This window comes from Colletotrichum godetiae, assembly GCF_030913485.1.
Source record: "Colletotrichum godetiae strain CBS 193.32 chromosome Unknown BDP55scaffold_32, whole genome shotgun sequence".
Lineage (NCBI taxonomy): Eukaryota > Fungi > Ascomycota > Sordariomycetes > Glomerellales > Glomerellaceae > Colletotrichum > Colletotrichum godetiae.
The window spans coordinates 62,516-82,196 of NW_026851280.1; the positions used below are offsets into that span (position 1 = coordinate 62,516).

The following is a 19,681-nucleotide window of genomic DNA, read 5'->3' on the forward strand; positions in this document are numbered from 1 at the left end:
GGCCGATATATAATATGACTAAAGTTGAAGCAAAAGTGGAAGGGCGAAATGGCAACCCAATCGTTGCGTTCAACGTTGTCACTTGTGTATTGATGTATATTTTCGTTGTTCGTGTTTTCACTGGTCTCTTTAGAAAGCCTATCCTCTAAGGTTTACTCTACCACGTACACAACATGGTTCTCATCCCAAAAGCAACTTGCACTTACTGAAGAATGTAGTCACATGGACGGTGAATGAGAGCAACCTCAAGCTTCGTACATGTAACCGACTAACGTTGGAGACTGGAAACGCAAGACTGCACAACATCTTCTCATCGAATCAGCGAAAGACAAAAATCGACCAACCATTACAGCCACGACGACTCGGCAGTCCTGTGCTTCACTAAACCAATCACCTTCCCTTCCAGTTGTGCCTCTGCATGAAAAATTGCGCGTCGTTCTTAGTATATTCAGGCATACGTGTCATGGAGTAAATTGTGTGTGTGCGACGCTCCTGGGGTCACTTGGTCTGGGTTGTTATTTCTTTTATAACAGCCAAGGAAGTTTGCGGTTACCTAATCTAATATGCTCTCGCATAGTCTCCATAAGTTTCTTCATTGAGTATTATGTTCAATTGAGCAATGTTTCCGACCTGTCCAAAAGGCATTGAAAATCTGCCGGGAATCCGAGAACGACTTTGATGCAGCGAGGTGTATTCACGCAGCTGTAAGTCGGAAAAGTACAAATTGCCACCACGCTCTTGTGTCGAAGCCAGAAGAAATTTCCCTCTGGCTATGTACTTGTACTCATCGACGAATTTTCATTGGCCAACCTTGCCTCTCATATTTAGGCCACCATGAGACTCACTACTCTTCTCTTTACCGCGACTGCGAATGCATTCCTTTTGAGCTGTAACGGTGGGACCGCTGGCGACGGAGGCTGCGAAGCAAACGGCCTTCACACATACTGCATAAGTGCGGCCTAACTGCTTTTGGGCCCAAACAGCCTACTAAAACTCCTTCATAGTGCAACGAGTCTTTCGAGCCTCCGGTGTACATCAACGTTCGCGACTTCACCGTCCTGTCTAAGAATCCTCAAGGCAACAGTGACTACAAGCCGACGGGAACCAACACGGCCGGAAGGGTTTTCTGTGCTGCATGAGCTCGGCTCGGTGAATCATGTTGATTATGTGACAGTGTTCTCCAGCCTAAATGTAGAAATGAAGTGCACTATTTCTTTCAATGAACAGTGGTCATTGGACTACTGCTTAATCTACCCGTCCAATCGTCAATGGCCCCTACATACTGAACTGTCGTGACGTTGGTTGCATAAAGATGACAACATGCTTACCTATCGCCTGTGGGGTTAAGGAAACTTGATAAGCGAAGAATGTCTGAAGCCCATCAGAGTATTCTGCCATGCTAAGAAACAATAGGAAGGTAACATTACTACGAGCTCGTATTACTCTAGCCTCTCTCAGAAAAATCTGCACTTCTCGCTTATGCTTTTGCAAACTGTTCCAACCACGCCTTTTTCAAGAAATCCACTAGTCTCAACGGCACAGCAAACCAGGAGCGTGTGGGCCAGGACTAAGGCAGACGCAACCTGTCGTCAACCGCTTAGACGGCAACTAATCTAGCAAAAGAGGGGTTGTTGATGACTAATACCGTAAAGATCAGATGGACTAGACTTTCGAGTTGAACGTCAGTCTCACTTATTTGCCAGTTAGAATCAATGAAGAAGTTCCATATAGTCCACTCTCTAAGACAGCGTTGGCTATAAGGTGCAGCCAACTCGATACCTCAAAGCACTGTAATTCTGACTGCGGAACATTCCAAGGCTCTCTACCTTCTTCTGTGTCGGGAGTCAGTAAAGTTTGGTTTCTTCATCGGGAGGGAGTGACGCATTATTTCCCCTCCACAAAGATACTTGCGAAGCCTTCAGCACTTGGAGAGGCAACGGTCCGTTGACAGTTCTCGCTATGAACGGCGCTTGTATTGACATGGTTTTGAAGTAAGCGGGGTATCAGGCAACAGCGGACTGGACCTACAGGCTGATGGAGGAAACTTGAACTAGACGACTTCAAGCAGAGCCACTACTTAGATGTCGAATGACAAACGTGCCCTCATCCGCCTCGGGAACGGGCCGAGTTTGGTTTCCAGCTAAGCTTTTTACAGAACGAACCGATCCAATCGGTTGCAACCGACCTGCATACTTTGCTCTGCATAATCGCCCGATTAGCTAGAAGCAAACCCCCTGACACTTACTGCCTACATACGTTTTTTCCTAGTCTGTATCCATATTACATGTACATAATCTTGACCTGATCAACTTCGTTCCGCCCCATAGCGACAGGGACCTAGAGCAGGCTCTCAAGGTGTTCTTCGCCCATGCGGGGCTTCTAACAGAGGAAAAGTGCCATATCTTGACGATGAATGGCCCGTAGACTGCAGCCCGTGTTAGCCGACGTGCCATCGGTGGCCACAAAGGATTCAAGTACTGATGGACTGGGATTCGAAAGTTTTACCGGCTGCCGGTGGGCAAGTTCTGGATCCAAAGTTTGTCATCCGGATCGCCGAGCTTCCCTCTCGTCAGATGTATCAATCAGGTTCTTTTCGTTTTGGTCAATCTCACTCTGAAGCGGGGGCATGCCGGCCATCCCAGACGTGCGCAGCTTCGCGTATCTATGTTTGAACAATGGTGGAGAAGAAATCTATAAAAGCCCTCAACAACTCCAACAAAGAGGTTATTTTCTGTCTACCATCATCAATGTTCTCCAATACCAACTGTAAAACAAACATCGAATTCCAAAATGCGTTTCAGCCTCTTCTTCCTCTCAGCTCTTGTAGCTAGCTGCTCCGCCGTGGCGATCCCCGGCGAGCACTCTCATGATCACGACGTCGCCATGAACATGTCCCCCGTCCCCCGAGGCGTACTCGACAAACGTGACTCGTACGACTGCAAGGGAAGCTCCCTCTGCTCTTCTCTCAAGGTCGCGTCCTGCGACGATGCGGTGAACAACAAGCTCATCCGTAACAACGACGTCAACTATGGCGCTCCGGGGTAAGTTCCGGCTGTTCTCGATTATGTCTTTCGAAACTTTTACTTCACATCATTTCAGCTGGATTTATGAGGTCATGTACTCGAAACCTAATTACTACCGCGAACAGGAGTGGACGACCTAACACGGGAGCTTGCTCCAACATCTTTGGAGGCTACGGATGCGGCGTCTTCATCCAGGGCAAGTCCGGCTGTGCTCGTACCGGCAACCAGATGTGGTATGATTACCAGGATATCCGTGCCAACGGCTGCAGGGTTTGTGGCTCCAAGCACTGGGGCGACGGATGTTTGACCACTATCAACTATGTCTCTGGTTGCTAGTCTGTACATGCTTTGAGCATTTAGAGACAGTGTGCGTTGTTCAGCTGCTAGTTCGCGGCATACGATGACTCAAAGCAAAATCCCGGATGGCTTCTATTTGTAGCTTTTGCATCGGAACAGTCATTACTTTGCCAGTTCGTATAGGTTACGTAGAGAAGATATTACGCTCTTTACATGTACGAGAGTTGCATCCATTGTCAGGGTATTGCTCCCGTAGAGAGAAATGCTGGCCCTGGGCTCCTAGCGTTGGTTCCTCTGAGCGTGTCAGTCAACGGCAGCAGCAAGCAGAATGACAGGATAACCAGGGCGTCCAAGATGATGTGGGTAAAACAATGGCAAATGGTATTGGTGTACCTTAGTCTAAAATTGGTATCAACAGAAAATCCTCTGCATCCTCGGCGTCTCCCTTGGTGGTGAAAAGCTCCATCTCTCCCGCTTTCCTCATGCGCAATTCTCATCCATCCGTTATATTGCTAGAATTTAAATCGCAGATTGCATACTGAGCCGTATTCGGTCCTGCTGTGGTTCTTGGCGTCGACCATGTGTTTACACATTCATTTCTTCTTGGAAATAGAAGAACGCGTGGTAGCAGGATTCTCCTTTTTCGGTCGTCCCCGTCTTCTCTTAGGCGGGCTCTCTTGCAATGAGCTAGGCTCCGACTCTTTCTTGCTAGGTCGTCCTCGGCCACGTCCTTCTCTATGTTGGGCTTTGGTGGTCATCTTCGCCGGGGCAGGTTTCAGTGCCTCTTTTTCCGGGCGACCCCTTCCTCGCTTGGGCACAACTTTCGTCTCTTCTTGGGGCGGCGGTCGCGTTCTCGCAGAAGTCTTCTTCCTTGGGCCAGGCTCTGACACGGTAAGCTGGTCAGCACGCGAAGCTTTCCGGCCTCTAGGTCGCTTGCTAGGTGGCGCTTCTGTGGGGATCGATTCGGCGGGGCGTTTTGTGCCGGCTATCCTGGCACTACGCCGAGGTGTGTGGGAAGACTGATCATGATCGTGGGAGATGGTCGCCTCAGTTTGCGGCTGACGACGGCCACGTCGTGCCTTCTGTGGTGTGCAGTTCAATGCGCGTTTCTGCGGTTTCAGAAGTTTTTGTTCTGATGCATCTGCAGAGAGCGAATTCTTGTTGTTTATCTTTTCAGACGCTTCTTTTCTCGAGCCAAGAGTCCCAACTGGAGCTGATCGAGAAATGGGCATCTGGGGCGAGTGGTAATCGGCACTGTGGCTTTTCGGCATCTCACCAGGAAACCCAGGCAATCTTTCCAAGCCTTTTGGGGTAACCCAATAGGTCTCCGGCTGTTCATTCCAAGGGAGCTCGTTGATTTCCAACTCATCGAGCTCGGATGGAGTGAATTCTATGACCGAAGCGTCCAGCAAGTCAGACTCTGCCATACTTTGTATAGGCGTGAGATCTTCGAGCTCTGGGGCAGGAGACTCGTGCCTCCATTTCCAGGAGGTAACACCGTCCTCATCGTACTCATCCTTCCAATCCCCACGCTCTTTCCATCGCTCAATGACCTGCTCCGCGCATGAACCCTGGGGCAGCTGTTGCTGATCCTTGAGCGACACACGACCAGCTCGCTGTTTTTCTTCAGTGACTTCAAGCTTGTATAGGAACCAAGGCCTAGATGTGAGAAATGTCTCGGCCTCGGAGGCAGTGGCGTCTTGCACAAGCGAAGGCTGCGGCTCAATCGGTACGTGCTCGCCGCGTCGCAAGTCCTTTCGAGCGAGCAGTGTACGTGTGATGAGGTCCTCTTCCGCTGGCTGGCGATCAGTCTCTTCGCCAGTTTCCTGGTCCCATTTCCATCGCCATTTGAAAGGGTCATCGTTGGGCTTTACGTTGCGTCCAGAAAATCCCCAAACAGGATTCCAGATGCCAAGTTTCTCCCAGCGCTTCTTCATATTGTGGCGAACGACAATGGCTTGTCGACGGATACCCTTGGGCTTATAAAAGACTGGGCCAGGGCATTGGGTCCAGATTCGCTTCTCCTCACGCTTTGCTTCTACGCGATAGAGCTGTCAAGGGGTTATCTGAGGCCCCATTGCAAAGGAAATCCACTTGATGTCGTCTTCGTCGAGCGGTCGATCAATGACTTCCTCAGGATCTTCTGCAGGAGCATCATCTTCGTCATATTCCGATGAGGTCTCCGAATTATACTGCGGAGGTTCGTCGCTCTCGAAGCGCTTGAGATAATGGGCGTGCAGATTATCGTTGGCAGCAACTGCCTCAAGAAGAGGGTTCGCGTGGTCCCGCAAAGCCCTGCCCAGCTGGAGTCGGTCCAAATAGCGCGGCATAGCTTGAGAGGCGGCAAGTGGTCATGATACTAATGAAGGTATTGTGGACATGGATGTGGTCGTGAGTTGGAGATGGCAGGGTCTAGGGTGCGAAAGGTTGAGATGAAAGCTCGAGAGCTCGCGCCGGGAATTGGGGAGTTAGGTGAGCTGGGCAATTCTGGCTGCATTATCTAGGCCGATGTTTTGGATCTACAGTTTAGTGCCTAAGGCCCACTAACAGCCGTTGCCAGTACGGGTACCTTACCCACACTTACCCGACGGAAATAGAGCCGGCCCATCCGCGCGCTTAGTTGACGCCGTCTTCATCCTTGTCGTCAGCCAACGTGCCTCCATCACCAACTTCAAAGCGAGCCGCCCGGCTCGGCCGCGGTCTCGCCCACCTGCCGCGACCTTGGTGCTACTGTTGCACGATGTTGGTTGTGAATTCTAAGAAAAGAAGCAAAAAGGCATGATGCATACAGCAAGTTTTTGCCAATTCACCCGGAGGAATGATCCCACCGAAACGCTTCATCCTGTCTGCTTAAGATGACCAAGGTAAGCACCCAATCTCAACACTCATCTCACAGCCATATCCCATTCTCTTTCACATCTGATTCATTGCTGTCATACTCTTTGGGCTTTTTCCTCGTCATCTCCTTCGTCGTGTTATTTGTTGTTGGCCCAAATTGAGTCTTCGAAGTTCGTAGTTCAATTGCTCTCTTGACACTCGTGAGTGATTTCCATCCTCCGAATTTGTGACTGCGGCAATGCAGGTAGAATTCTGACTAATATGAGGGAAAGCGCTTCGATGTCTGTACCAAACGCAAAGACTCTGTTTCAGAGCCCATGTGTCGGGAGCACGTCGCTTTTGAATTCGAAGAATCGACAAAGCTTGCACCTGTCCGTTAGGTCAAAGAAGCAAGTGCCCACCGTCTCTGTCGGGCTACTTCTTCAAGATGCCAGGATCGAGTTGGACGCTGCACGCGACCCTCGACGAGGCTTTGAAGAAGGCACACCGGACAACAAAGTCGTCTATGGCGAGGCCGTCATACTCTACGGGCAAAGCTACAATATCCAGATCTCGTCTTATAGCTTCGCCCTGGTCTGGAGATCCATCTCTAGTACGCCTCAACATAACAACCAACGCCTCGCAGAGCTTGCAGAAGCTACCTGCAAGCAATCCCTCTCCTTGTTGAGAGCCATGGGATCACGCGAGATGCCTACAGGGGCCGATTTGTCCGAACTGCTATCACATCGAATCACGAGGCCACGAACATCGAAGCATGCCGTTGTCCGAGAGAATAAGCAAGCTCGCCGACTAATAGGCGAAGGGGCTTTTGGCAAGGTATACATTAGCCAGGATGAGGAGACTTCCGCATGGATTGGTATCAAAGTAATTCAATTACGTAAGGTTTTCAAAAACGACGGTTTCGACATCAACAGGGCTCGAGCTATCTTTCACAGAGAGCTCAGAGTCATGCAGAGCACAAATCATGTATGTCCTATCCTCGGTTATTTGGTTGGCATCGTTTCTTTTCCCGGCTTGTAACACTAGACTGACGCCTGGTTCAGGCGAATATCATCCAATATCTGGGCTACGGCGAGGTCGACACGATGGAGCCTGAGATTATAATGCCCTTCTGCGCGGGCTCTCTGGAAAACATGTCCAAGCTTCTTTTGACAGACAAACAACACCAGGAAACTTGCTGGGCCGTGCTGGAACAGATGCTCTGCGCCCTCGACTATCTTGCAAGCCTCGGCTATGTACACCGCGACTTGAAACCTGAGAACATCCTGTACGATGCTGACGTCTCCAACCCAGGCCGCTACATTTTTCAATTGGCCGATTTTGGACTCGCCAACCACCAGAAGCTCGCGCAAACGATGTGCAGCACCATCGCGTACCAGGCCCCCGAACTTTGGCCGCGTATTTCGAACCTCTTGCAGATGCAGTATGAGCAGAGCCATAAAGATGGATGCGTGGTCCCTATACGCGGCCTTCGTCGCACTTTTGACCAAAATGAAGAGGTTCCCCCCACGCAGCGCCGGTACCCAGGAACAGTTTTACAACCTCTCCAGGAACACGCTCTTAGACTCGGTCAAAACCTTCCAGGACCTGGCGCCGATGGCGGTGCTTGAACCCGAACGTCGCGCCTCCGCTGCATGGATGTTGCACGTTCTATTTGAAGGCAGAGGCTTGACAACGAAACCTGGCAAGACTGAGCCATACTATCCTCCAGGAAATTCTCCTCGCCGTCCTCAGCCTGTTCAACCACCTCCTCGCCAGTGGTCAAGTAGGATGGACATCGACGATCCGCCAGCTGTTTCATTATCCCGTCCAGTCACCCGACAAGGCGGTAGATTAAACGTTCACGTTCCACTTATTGTACACTCCCGTGCAGTTCTTGACCGGCGGGATGCGCAACTCGTACAACAAAAGATTCGCAAACAAGGGGGAGGAGTCGTCAAGCGTAGGTCTAAGCCTCGCCATCCTGTCACTATTCGGTAGAGTTTCTTTACGATTCGACTCAAAGATTCGAGAATGCTTTGCGGATGTTTCTGGAGGAAGAAGTAATACCAATTTGCGTGGACGATCTTGAGCCACTCAGCTATGTTGTCATTTTACGCATCGACCAGAACGGAATCTGGTCCGCGCCTGTACATTAGGAATCCAGGTAGCGTGCTCAGTAGGAAACTCATTGGTACGGCTGGCCCCTATGCACATACGCTGTCGGCCTACGATCATTACCATCACACGTGAATGGAAGATGGTACTAGTATTATGTGAATTCAATAAGGACTAGAAACATTTTTAATTACTAATATGATACGTTGATCTTAGAATATCCTCCACCTTTTCAGTATGTACTGTTCAACCATGTGTCCTGAAAATAAGGTAAAGCATGCCCGATGCCACATCTTCAGGCGACAAAACAGCTGACCACCTCAATTATTTCTCTCCTCCCTCCCAGGTGCGCATATCACCCTTCACCTCGCGGAAGATACCACGCCAGTTGCCAATCTCATTCTCCGTGCGCTTACGCCTACTAAATGCAGTACGTCTAAAGCTCACAAACCAAACCATGAACCAGTACGACGCCGCAGCCATAGACGCAACCGCCGCAACCCACGACATGGCCACAAACGGCCCACCAGTCTGAATCTGCATGCCAAACGCGGACATGGACTTGTTGAGCATGCTCTTGCCGCCGTAGATTAGAGATGTCGTGACGATGGCAAAGGCAGGGAGGACAAAGGATCCTAACAAGGAGAATACGAGCGACACGAGGACGAGGACGCGGAGGAAGCCGACGATTAGGATGGGGAGCGTGGCGAGGAGGACGATGCCGGTGGAGATTGTGCCGATGGCGAGGAGGGCTGTCATTGCTTTTGCGCCGCCGCTGGCGAGGTCGACTACTTGATCTAGGGTGCCGGCCATGGCGGCTACGAGGGGGACGGAGACGTTTGCGGTGCCAACTACGAAGGAGGACGGAATCGAGTTGGTGATGTTTCGCAGTCCTGTAACGTTGCATTAGCACATAATCTTCGACCTAAGAGGACTATAAAGGTATTTACCAGCCCCCGTATTATCGTAACTCTCGCATTTGCTAATGGTGACTTTGCTGTTCGGGTCATTGTCGTCGGCGTATGTCGCTTCGCACATCTTTGTCAGGTAGAGGCGGTAGTTATCCTTGACACCCAAAAGCTGCGTCAAGTTGCCCACGAGCTGGCCCTGGATATCCGAGACACCATCTCCGAGCGCGTTCGTCAAATTTCCAAGTAAGCCTCCCAAAGCATTGCCGAGGCCCTCCGTGATGCCGGTCGGGTCGTTGGGGGCGGGGATGCCCGGGACGCCGGGGATGAGGCTGCCGCCGCCATTTCCGTTTCCATTTCCGCTGCCGTTGGCCGCCTTGATTTGAACAATGTCTTGACCGATTTTCGATGTGTTAAGCTGTAAAGTCGAGAACATTAGTAAAAGATGACTTCGAGCATTCGCGGAAAACCGAAACATACCGACAACCAGTAGTTGTTTCCCCCATTACTTGTGTTTGTCCCAGCTGCGAGTAGCACAATAGAAAGTGCAACGGCGACAGCCGAAGCAATAATGGGGACGATAGCAGATAGCCGGCCTCCGATGCCGAGCATTGTAAATTTCGTTGGTGTTGTTGACTTTTCGATTATAGGATTTAGGAGTAGAGTTGCGGCGTTCAACTTGACATGTAAACTGGGCTTGGCCGCAGGGTGTCAAAGAATTTTTATGATTTCTTAAACCTCCTTTCCCACCTCCATAGTTATGACTCGGGCCCTACCTCACCCTTAATATGCTCTCCGCGGGCATCAAGAAACTTTTTCGATCGCGGAACCTGTCAGTACGTCATAAAACGTCCCGACAGGCAAGCATATTGGGATGAAACGCTGGGATGAATCTTGAAAGCCTCAACGGTGCGGTAACCGGTCGTCCAAGGGTTATCCACAGCATGATAATCTTTTGCAACGGCCAACGGCTCGTGAGAGGTGCAACAGAGTCCCAGATTTTGCCCTTCTCGCATACTGCGCGCAGGCAAGGTGGTGGTCCAACGGCGCTGAGTTGTCTGGGAGTTTCAGGGTTGTGGCTTGTAGTCTGCGACGAGGGTCTTACCGCAACGGGCATTCGATGAGAAACTAACGTCATGCCCGTGCCGGGGCGGTCGCATTAACGTCCAATGAATCGGTTGGCTCTCGTGGAAAGTGCATCAGCAACGTTCTGCTATGCATATCATACCGCCTAAGCTTGCGACAAGCGGCACAGCATATAACGGTGCCCTTTCCCACCCTTCTCACGCTTCTCGCTAGGCAAGGCCGGGATTGGGCTGTCTGCCAAACTCTACGGAACTCTAGCCCCCCTTGTTCTCTCATCTTCCCGTCGTTCAACGTGGTCGAATCACTCCTCCGACGTGTTCGTACCCGTATTATAGAATGGAGCCGAAAGGACGTGCTGCGATGCTGGCGTGCTGGTCTAGTGCACATCTTGCAGATCTTGCCCTAGGGTAGTCCTGCATTATCCGCATTACAAAGGTAAAATGCTGCCGTACCTATTTCAACGTCAGTTCAGCAGAAAAGCAACACCGTTAAGCTTTTAAAGGATGCACGTCTTTCCGTGGCCATCCCCCAAGTCACAACAAGTGTGCCCCCCACCTCTTTACGGCAGAAGTTGCCGAACGAATGTTCAAGGAGCTTCTGGAAGTGTGTCTGGCGTGATGGCTCTAGACAGCTGGGAGCATTTTGAACCGCAAGTTTGCTGGTGTTAAAGATTCTGCCATGATCGTCTGGAGTTATTCTACCATCCACCACGAACGGCCGAGCGCAGCTGAAGGTGCAACTTCCCGATGTGTCGTGATGCCACACTGTTTGCGTTAATCTTGGTATTTTACGGCACTCGTAGCCGTTTTTTGGATTATGTTCTTTGTCGTTCTTCGGTTCGGTCTTGGTTCATTTTGTCGCCACTGTATCAAAGTGATTCGAGGTGCACCCACTTCTCCTCTAAATGACGATGCGTCTAGTTTCGACTAAGCATTTGGTAAAATAGACTTTTGTGAGTTTAAAGAATACAACAAAATCAAGGAATAACTACGGTTACACGAGACTCCGGTTACGTGTAGGTCCGTCCGTATGCCTAGGGACAACTTCCTCAGCTTACTAGGTAACGTTTGATAGTTGCCCTAATTAAGTCTTTGAGACAGCCATTTGCAACAGATAGTACCGTATTCTCTTGTTCTCTATCCAGCAAGACTAGTTCGTGACGATCATTGCCTATGAACTGGTTCTGATGACGAATTTACAAGGCTGAGGAAGAAGCTCACACCATAAGTTCGCAACATATCTTCAATCGAAAGTTCAAACTCCTTGTAGTGACCAATGAGCTCCTTGCCGAGGGAAGCTGTGCATCAGCTGCTTGTGATACTGTAGCCAAAAATATGACATTTTCCCAAAGGAGACACAGAAACGGAGTTCCCCACATTATCAACGGTCCTTTCTTCGGCGCGACATGATCTACAGACCCTGTACATTAAACCCTCCGTAGTCTATAGACCACGTAGATGACTCCCATTCAGCACGCACACCTCGGACGACCTGGTACAACATCGAGATTCCAAATTAAAGAAATCTTTCCTAGAGTCTTGGTCCCGTTACCAAGCCAGGTATTCAAGACTGGTGAGCAGAGTAGGTCATCAGTTGCGTCGCTGACCCGAATACGATGATTATGACGATAGTATCTAGATGAGCTTGCAAGGCTGTAGTGAATGAACCAATTATATCCATTCCGTCGGAAATAGCGCTTCGAATCTTGAAAGAGCCTCGCCCAATGATGACATTGTCGCTGCGTATAGGTTTTGCATCAGACTTCCCCAGCAGACAGACTTTGATGAATTTTACCATTGGTGACTTGTAACAAAACAAAACTAAACCGTAGAGGCTGAGTCTAGCGCTCAGGGTCGTCGTATGCTCACCAAGAAGGTGATCAAGTCATCACCAGTACTCTGTGCATTGAGATTCGTCGTTATAGTGTGGAGGAACTTTGATGAAGCCAGGGCTCGGAAGGCAACAATTTCCCGTACTGTTCTCATCCTTCAAGATTTCCCATGTACACGTGCATTGATATTCCACATCCATTACCCAGCGAGCAGTTGAAAGCTTCATCTTCGTTCTACAGTAATGCGGCGGAGCGGCAGAAATCCTTCCCTGCCGATGCATCAATCACTAATAAGTAGACGAACTCCAAGGTGATGCCGCGGTCGATGCTTCATGTAGGTAGGGTTGATTAGTGATCACTACTATCACACAGGCTATGCCATCGTGCTCATCTCCGACAACGAAGTGAGAAAATGCATCCAGATGAAGAATCTAGACGGCCGGGGTCTCCAACAACAAGGTCTGGCTGGCCTGGTCGATTAACGTTTAAGCTGGCGATCTTAACGGAAGTGGGTCAATTCTCGTCCTCGTTCATTACCAAATATCTTTTCTTTCTTTTCTACCTAGGTTACCTAAGAAAACACCCGCAGCAAAAACCACTCGTCCTTCCTATTACAGCCAGACAAGATGCACCGGCACAAAAGTCCGATCCGCTCCGTCTTCCACCATCCGTATCGGGAATGCCGGCCTTCCCTCCCCGATTGAGTCACCCGGTCAGCTTACTCGGGGGCTACCCAGCTTGAGCGAGACCCGTCAAAGTGAATCCAAAGTCCCAAACCCAAGTAAAATAAAGCACCTCGACCGGCCCTCCCCGTCCATCATCCCCCCCTTTACCGCATCTTCACCCGTGCCAAGCCCTCCAAACCCCCCGCACCCGGTGTCCGTCAGCCATCCCATCGCCCGACAGCTCAGCGCCAAGCTGCTGAAAGCCATGGCATCCTCCACCACCTCCGCCGCACCGGCACCGATACCGGCAACGGTATCCCGTCCCGCCAAAGCCACCGTATCTCTCCGCCCCGCAACAGAAGCCGACGTCCCCGCCTTTGCATCCATCTCCGACGCAGCCTGCAAAAAGGACTCGCACACCCAGCTCAAAGCCTCCATCCGTGGCGACGACGACTTTCCAAAAGGCATGCAAGATGCGCTAAAAGCCTGGATCGCACACCCCAAAGTCGACGTCATTGTCGCTGAGGACGCGACGAGCGGTAGCCCCGTGGGCTGGGTCGGCTGGGTGAGGCGCGGATTCGCAGGCGACACTGACCTCCCCCTCGACGGACCGGATGAAGAGCCCCGGCCCGAGACATTCTTCACGGACTCTGAGGAGCAGAAGAAGACCAAGAAAATCGACGACCTCGGTGCCCTGACAAACGCATCAATGAACTACTGGGTCAAGAAATTCATGCCCGAGGGCTGTAAATGCAGGTTCCTGTGCACCTACGTCGTCCACCCGGATCACCAATCCCGCGGCATCGGCTCGGCTCTGATGAAGTGGGGCACCGACAAGGCGGATGTCGAGCCGGGTGTGTACTGCTGGGTTCAGTCGTCCATGGGCGGGCAGAAGGCGTTTGAGAGGCAGGGCTTCCGCGAGGTGGGCAGGTTGGAGGCTGAGCTGGATGAGTTCGCGGCGGGAGTGAAGCCCGGTGGGAAGTTCGCGGGTGTCACTGGGAGTGAGGAGTTTTGGGGGCGGTATTCGTGGATTTACATGAGGAGGGATGCGAGGGCATAAAAAGGTAAACTGACTTGAATAGGAAGAAGAAAGACGCTATCATGCGATGCATTATGCCAAAGACCCATATTGGTCTGGAAATGAACTACAACCAGCGCTGTGTAATCTCATCCCATAAGAACCCAGAGTCCCGCCTACAACCCAACAAGCTTACAAAACGTCATGAGACCCCACGCGCCAGCCAAGGGGTTCATCATATCCTGGACCATCATCGAGTCCGAAATCGCCTCGTTGAAGTCCTTCATCATCGGCACCTTGGGCTTCGAAGCCCAGAACTGTCGCATGTACTGATGTCCGTACGTCAGGCCCGCGGCGAGCATGATGGGGAAGCCGACGGTGAAGATGCCTAGGCCGCGGGGAACCACGAGGGAGAAGGCGATGCCACCAATGGCGGAGACGAGGCACTGTATGTTGCGGATTGTCAGTTGATCATGAGATTTTGGAAGAGTGAGTGAGTGAGAGTGAAAGAGCGAGAGTGAGGGACGGGAGGGAGATGTGCTGTGAGTGAGAGGCTGAACGTACGCCGACGAAGCCTGTTCCGACGGTGTATCTGACTTCCCATAGCTGCTTCTCTGCCGTCCTACTCCATTCCGCCGCCTTCTTGGCCTTGTCTTCGTACTTGAGCAACCTGGGGATCGAGTCCGCCGAGTGCACGAGGGCGAACGCACTGACGAGGGCGATGAGGATGCCCAGCATGTTTGTCGGGAACGCCATTTTCGAGTGTATTTGGGTGTTTTCTTTTCGAAATGATGAGATTCGAAGTGATTTGACGATGACTATCTCTTCTCTCCTTCCAATAATCTCTTTCTTTCCGTGACGATGAGCCGCAAAAGACTCGTTGGTGTTTATAAGAAGAAGGGTAGCTCGACAGCTCACATGCAGGAAGAAGTCGCTAGACCGCGGCAGTGACGTCATGGTTCGCAAAGCTACGACACGCTCGGCCAAGGTCCTCCGCGGGGCATGCGGTGAGCTTTACGACGGGACACGATTAAGTCATGGGACGGACAACGCAGGACAAACGCTCTGGCCTAATTTGGAATTCATTTCAGTCATTTCTTGCGAAACTCTGAGAACTGTTCAGCCATACATGGTAAGCAGGTATTCATGAGATAAAGCTCGTAAAACCCTCCCTATCGGCTATCTGAGGTTAGACGGCCCACGGTCTGGACCACGAGGTCGGATGATACACGTCCAGCCGTGCTCATCACATTTTCGAATAGGACATCGTTGAGTAGTCGGCACATCAGGTCATTGATCAACCACATTGCCGTATGGCTATGCATTGCACAGTCCACGGAGTCCCGACGTTGTCATTCGTACCAGTTGAGTTGCTCGATGAGCTGCCCCGCACCAATAGCTGACGCATCAAGCTGTCTCAACGCCCTCGCCATGCAATAAATCAAAAGATCGCCCTAAGCCCACCCTTGAGCTATAGACCGGAACAATATTGCTCCATGTGTCTCTCGCTATGGATACGTCGTCGACAGTGGCAGCAGCTCATCCACCATGGTGACAGTCCTGAGCTGAACGAGCTAGTAGTTCTCTAATTCACCATCAAGGCAAATTCTCGGCTCCTCCCTTACCTCTTCGGTCGCAAGTCCTTCACGTAGAAATCGAGCTTCTCGGAGTGGTAAACATGACCCGGCGGGTTCTTTGCTCCAGTGTATAGGTTATCAATGGAGTGCTGGTGAAAGGTTTCCGACGCCGTGCACTGCAGGATGTGAGGAAGTCCTGGCGGGTTTGTGAGGCGGAAGATGCCATATCTGGATGATGGGATTAGCGATGTTGTGGAAAAAGTATGTGCGACTTACGATGGAGAATGCCTTGGAGAACACACGATGGCGATACTCTCTGGCATCATAACCTGGTAACCAGCCTGCGTGTGTAGGTCACGCGAGCTCATGAAGCATGTTTGCGTGGGATGCGTATGAATCCAGCCCACTACCAACAGGTCCTCGTTGATGCAGTAATCCAGCATCGACGACTCGTTTTCGGTTTCGCACGTATCGGGTGTGCATTTCTGTTCGGGGATAAGAAGGCAGCTGATGAACAGCGCGTTATTAACAGGTCGTCCACAAAGGATACCGCACATTTCGAGGCCTCTGCGGGTGTTGTCTGACGCGATGTTGAGGAAGGTATCCCTGAGCTGTGTTGGGAGGAACACGGGTCGGATAGGGTCGCCATTCTCCAAATACGCTGCCGGCTTGAAAGCGAGCCGCTCTTTTGCCGCCGGTGGCATTACCTCCTCCTTGGCTGGCAACTCCGGAACGCCTCCTTGGAGCGCGTTGGCTGTTGACGGCGGCCTGTACGACGTCAATGGCTCCTTGCTCGGCCTTACAGGAGGTGCCGCATCGAGCTCCTGGCGCATCATCGTGAAGTCCTCCTTTGGCGGTTTCGGTGGTTGAGGGGGTGGCGGCGTATAAGTGCGCTGCGGTTCCAACGGCGATGCCTCCCATTCCAGCGCCCTTGGTCGTGATATGGACGGGTAGTTGTATGAGTAGCTGGGAGGAGCTCTTGGCGGGGGCACCTGGCGCTGGTAATTTGAAGCTTGCGCGTTGCTGAAGGTATCTCCGTCTGTTCCCCCATCGGTTCCGTCGAGTCGGCGCCGTGTGGCTTCGATCTGTCTCCTTATATCTTCCTCCTCTGCTGCGGCTGTCGCCGGGCTGCTGAACTGCTCCCAGTCCTCCCAGCGGCCGCCCTTGCGGCGCTCCTGCTCTTCTTCGGCGCTGACACCGGCCTGCCGCGTTGCTCTCCTTGCAGCATCTCGCCTCTTATAGTCTCGTTGCGCCAAAGAGACTGCAAGCTCCTGATTATCGGCGGCATCGAGAATCTTGGCGTTTCCGGATAAGGTCGGGTCTCGGGCAGCGAACTCGTTATAGCTTGTGGGTCTGGTGGTGAATTCCTCGTCTTCTCTCTGCTTTGACGCACTCATCGACTGCCATTCCTTGTAATCGCGGTCGATCTGCGGCTTCAATTCCTCCAGTAACCCAAATACCTCCTTATTCTGGCGATCGAACAGTGGCTTCGTGAGCGCCTTGTTTTCGGGCAACTTGGCGTCGGGATGTGTTTTCAAATGCGTAAGAACTAGGACCGAGTGTCGCCATAGCATCTGGTAGGCTTTTCGTATGTCGCGATCTTGAAGCGCAAAGGTTGCCTAGATCGCATTGTCATCAGCGGGTGCTGCGCAAGCGAACAAACATGCGAAATGGGGCACAAACCTCTTGAAATAGGGTATCTGCAGAACGCGCCCAGTACTTGAAGGGGATCGTAGTCCTGAAGTCAAAGTCCTCTGCTGCAAGGGTAATCTCCTTGATGCTCATGGGCCGCGCGGGCCTGGGACTCGAAGGGCCGTTCATCTTGGTGGTGTCGGAGGAGTTGGAGCTCTCCGGCTTTCGGGTGTATAGTGGTTCAAGCTCGGCAATGTCTCGTTATGTGGTCGCTGGTGGTGACGAACACCGTTCAGGGAGATGTTGGCATGTTTCTCAAAATGAAAGGCCAAGCGTGGCAGCCTTGAGGTAGCAAGCAGCCGACCGTTTGGTCAAAGACGTCTTGCGAGTTTCGTCCCAGGGACCGTATGACGAAGCGCTAGAGTAGCCACTCGTGGCTGAAGCCTGAAGCCTGAAGCACACCCAGCAGCACCCCGCCGTGGATGGGGGGGAAACCGACAAGGTCCGCACCAAATGGAGGGGCACGGGAGAGAGCTCGGGCCTCGTTCAAGAATGCATCACGTGGTCAGTGACAGAGTCACGTGACTAAAACTACACCGAAAATGGCTTACATCATCACGTTTACCGAGGCCGATGAATCAGAGCAGCCAGGTGAGGAAGAACAGTCATTGCGGGAGGATCCGGGCCATTGTCTCGGATCCACTCCCTGAATGTCACTGAGGCATGAGCTGGGAATCCGAGAGAAGAACAGAAATTCGAAGTTTTCCATGATCCATCGTATTGCCACGATGCAATGAAAAATTCAGGCATCAGGGCTTCATCGAGCTACACCACAAAGGACCTAGACGTCATGTCGCCCGTATTTCCGTTCGATCTACGACAGCTCCCTCGTTTGCCCGCCAACCCAACGGACACCGAAGAGCAAGGGGCCAGGCGCACGCCTCATTCCAAGGTCGGGAAATGTCGGAACGCGCCCAATTTTTTGTAATACTTCTCGCCAACCACTCAGCTTTACCACAAATAAGGTAATTATCCAGCACCTGGGAAGCCTGGCACCTGGGAAACCAAAGCAACCGAAGTGCGCCCAGGCGGGCCGGTGAAGCCGTTTCCTGTTTCCATCTGCATTGATCCTCTTGCGGCTCGAGTCTCAACATGGCACCATGCTCGACTGCTTCCACCGCCTGCTCGAACCGGGTCGCATGTTGCCTGACGTGCATGTTTTCCGACGCTCGAGTCGAATGAACCACTCGCCCCCCACGCTTTTTCCCTTCCGCTAGTCGCCGGTGAGCGAGGGAGACAAAGATAGATCTTTGGCGGTCTAGAGACTGTGTATTCAGGTTCCGGTTCCTTGTTACCCAATGTGCCTATGTACGGTTGTAGGTGGTCGTTTCCCATTGTCTCAAGTTGCGGCCGTGGCGGTGCCGAGTCGTCAGGTTATTAGCTATCGCATCTTGCCATCCAGCCCAAATCTGACGGCGAGATGGCTTGATGTTTTTGCGGGAATGTGGAGGAGATGACCATAACCCGTGCTCCTGTTTTTTCCCGCCTTGCTTTTTTGTTGTAATTCGCAAACTGTTGATGGGGGTCGCCGCCGGGCATCTCCCGCAAAGACTGGGGGCCCAATGTCGACTAGTCCTTGCCATGTGTTCGTCCGTCCGGCCATGGCAGATTCAGGGATGGCCACCATCTGAGCCATCCTGGACTTGGAGGAATCTCCCGATGAGGCCACAAGGCTACAATTCAGTCGAGATTAAAGGAGAAGTTTTCCGCCTTTGTTGATGTCGAGATCCCTTAGATTTGTTTGATTATCTTCATCCATCTTCGTCACAATACCAGTATACATTCATCTACTCCATCCACGAGCTCATAACCAAATCTTCGTGAGACTTCACACCCATCACAACCATGTCTTCCACCACTTGCAGAAGTAAGTCGCCCTACCCACCACAGAATCGCATCAGCAACTAACAACCCGCTAGAAAGCATCGACAGCACCATGTCACACTTCACCCTAAGCATGGGCAAGGCCTCCGTCCAAAACAACGTCTCCCTCTGGACAACCCTCTCCCAATGCTACGCCGAAATCGCAAAGACCTTCAACGTCCAAGACGCAGAAGGCATCCTCTCCACCCCAGACAGCATCTCCAAAGTCGTCCACGCAACCTTTGACCACGACGTCCACGGCCTTATCGAGCAGCACTCCTCCTCCATGGCCAGCTACCTCGATGACACGACAAAGGCGCACATGCTCGCCCAGGCCATCGCCGGCATGGTCGCCTTCTTCCAGAAGCTCGCCGCGCACCACCAGGGCCCCGTTACGCAGGCCAGCTTCGACCGCGAGGTCCGCCGCTTCGCCGAGTGCGAGCTCCGCTCCGCCATGATTCGGACCATTGAGGAGAGCCGCATCTTTGGACGCTGCTACACAACGAGCCAGATTGCCGACCTCATCATGGGCGCCGTCGAAGGCAAGGTCAACGACGCTGAGTTTACGTCTGAGGACGAGTACCAGAACGCCATTGGCTGGGCGACTGAGTTGCCTGCGCGCAACATGGGATTGCCATGGGGCTTTTCCATCATGGCTCTCAACTAGAGGGTAGGATGACGCAGATGATCATGACCGTTAAAATGAAACTTCTTGGGATCTCACGTGGCGAGGGTATCACCGCCGGGGTAGGGCGCATTAGCATGGCGTTTTTTGAAAGGAATCTT

The 19,681-nt window shown here is 52.0% G+C and overlaps 8 protein-coding genes across 8 annotated transcripts; 4 read left to right on the forward strand and 4 right to left on the reverse strand.

Moving 5' to 3' along the window:
• Window positions 1–2,657: 2,657 nt before the first annotated feature.
• BDP55DRAFT_226732 (uncharacterized protein) lies at window positions 2,658–3,664 on the forward strand. Its single transcript, XM_060566119.1, has 2 exons — window positions 2,658–3,041; window positions 3,152–3,664. The coding sequence occupies exons 1-2, from the start codon at window positions 2,791–2,793 to the stop codon at window positions 3,357–3,359; spliced, it is 459 nt and encodes a 152-aa protein (XP_060427186.1). The 5' UTR covers window positions 2,658–2,790; the 3' UTR covers window positions 3,360–3,664.
• A 49-nt stretch (window positions 3,665–3,713) lies between these two features.
• BDP55DRAFT_670471 (uncharacterized protein) lies at window positions 3,714–5,546 on the reverse strand. Its single transcript, XM_060575386.1, has one exon. The coding sequence runs from the start codon at window positions 5,255–5,257 to the stop codon at window positions 3,914–3,916; it is 1,344 nt and encodes a 447-aa protein (XP_060427187.1). The 5' UTR covers window positions 5,258–5,546; the 3' UTR covers window positions 3,714–3,913.
• A 433-nt stretch (window positions 5,547–5,979) lies between these two features.
• On the forward strand, window positions 5,980–8,427 carry BDP55DRAFT_670477 (kinase-like domain-containing protein). Its single transcript, XM_060575387.1, has 4 exons — window positions 5,980–6,184; window positions 6,431–7,124; window positions 7,202–7,393; window positions 7,452–8,427. Exons 2-4 carry the CDS (start codon window positions 6,438–6,440, stop codon window positions 8,136–8,138), a joined length of 1,566 nt encoding a protein of 521 aa, XP_060427188.1. The 5' UTR covers window positions 5,980–6,184; window positions 6,431–6,437; the 3' UTR covers window positions 8,139–8,427.
• A 32-nt stretch (window positions 8,428–8,459) lies between these two features.
• On the reverse strand, window positions 8,460–9,860 carry BDP55DRAFT_770240 (uncharacterized protein). Its single transcript, XM_060581081.1, has 3 exons — window positions 9,644–9,860; window positions 9,206–9,581; window positions 8,460–9,148 (listed from the first exon to the last, which is right to left on the reverse strand). Exons 1-3 carry the CDS (start codon window positions 9,773–9,775, stop codon window positions 8,580–8,582), a joined length of 1,077 nt encoding a protein of 358 aa, XP_060427189.1. The 5' UTR covers window positions 9,776–9,860; the 3' UTR covers window positions 8,460–8,579.
• A 3,150-nt stretch (window positions 9,861–13,010) lies between these two features.
• BDP55DRAFT_730644 (acetyltransferase) lies at window positions 13,011–13,805 on the forward strand (the record flags this gene model as incomplete). The annotated part of the gene is made up of 1 exon (XM_060579714.1): window positions 13,011–13,805. One exon carries the CDS (start codon window positions 13,011–13,013, stop codon window positions 13,803–13,805), a length of 795 nt encoding a protein of 264 aa, XP_060427190.1.
• Window positions 13,806–13,939: 134 nt separating this feature from the next.
• On the reverse strand, window positions 13,940–14,519 carry BDP55DRAFT_556759 (uncharacterized protein; the record flags this gene model as incomplete). The annotated part of the gene is made up of 2 exons (XM_060569622.1): window positions 13,940–14,209; window positions 14,328–14,519. 2 exons carry the CDS (start codon window positions 14,517–14,519, stop codon window positions 13,940–13,942), a joined length of 462 nt encoding a protein of 153 aa, XP_060427191.1.
• An 865-nt stretch (window positions 14,520–15,384) lies between these two features.
• BDP55DRAFT_730646 (Mov34/MPN/PAD-1 family protein) lies at window positions 15,385–17,161 on the reverse strand (the record flags this gene model as incomplete). The annotated part of the gene is made up of 3 exons (XM_060579715.1): window positions 15,385–15,568; window positions 15,617–16,959; window positions 17,024–17,161. 3 exons carry the CDS (start codon window positions 17,159–17,161, stop codon window positions 15,385–15,387), a joined length of 1,665 nt encoding a protein of 554 aa, XP_060427192.1.
• Window positions 17,162–18,877: 1,716 nt separating this feature from the next.
• BDP55DRAFT_730647 (uncharacterized protein) lies at window positions 18,878–19,562 on the forward strand (the record flags this gene model as incomplete). The annotated part of the gene is made up of 2 exons (XM_060579716.1): window positions 18,878–18,899; window positions 18,952–19,562. The coding sequence occupies 2 exons, from the start codon at window positions 18,878–18,880 to the stop codon at window positions 19,560–19,562; spliced, it is 633 nt and encodes a 210-aa protein (XP_060427193.1).
• Between the last annotated feature and the right edge of the window lie 119 nt (window positions 19,563–19,681).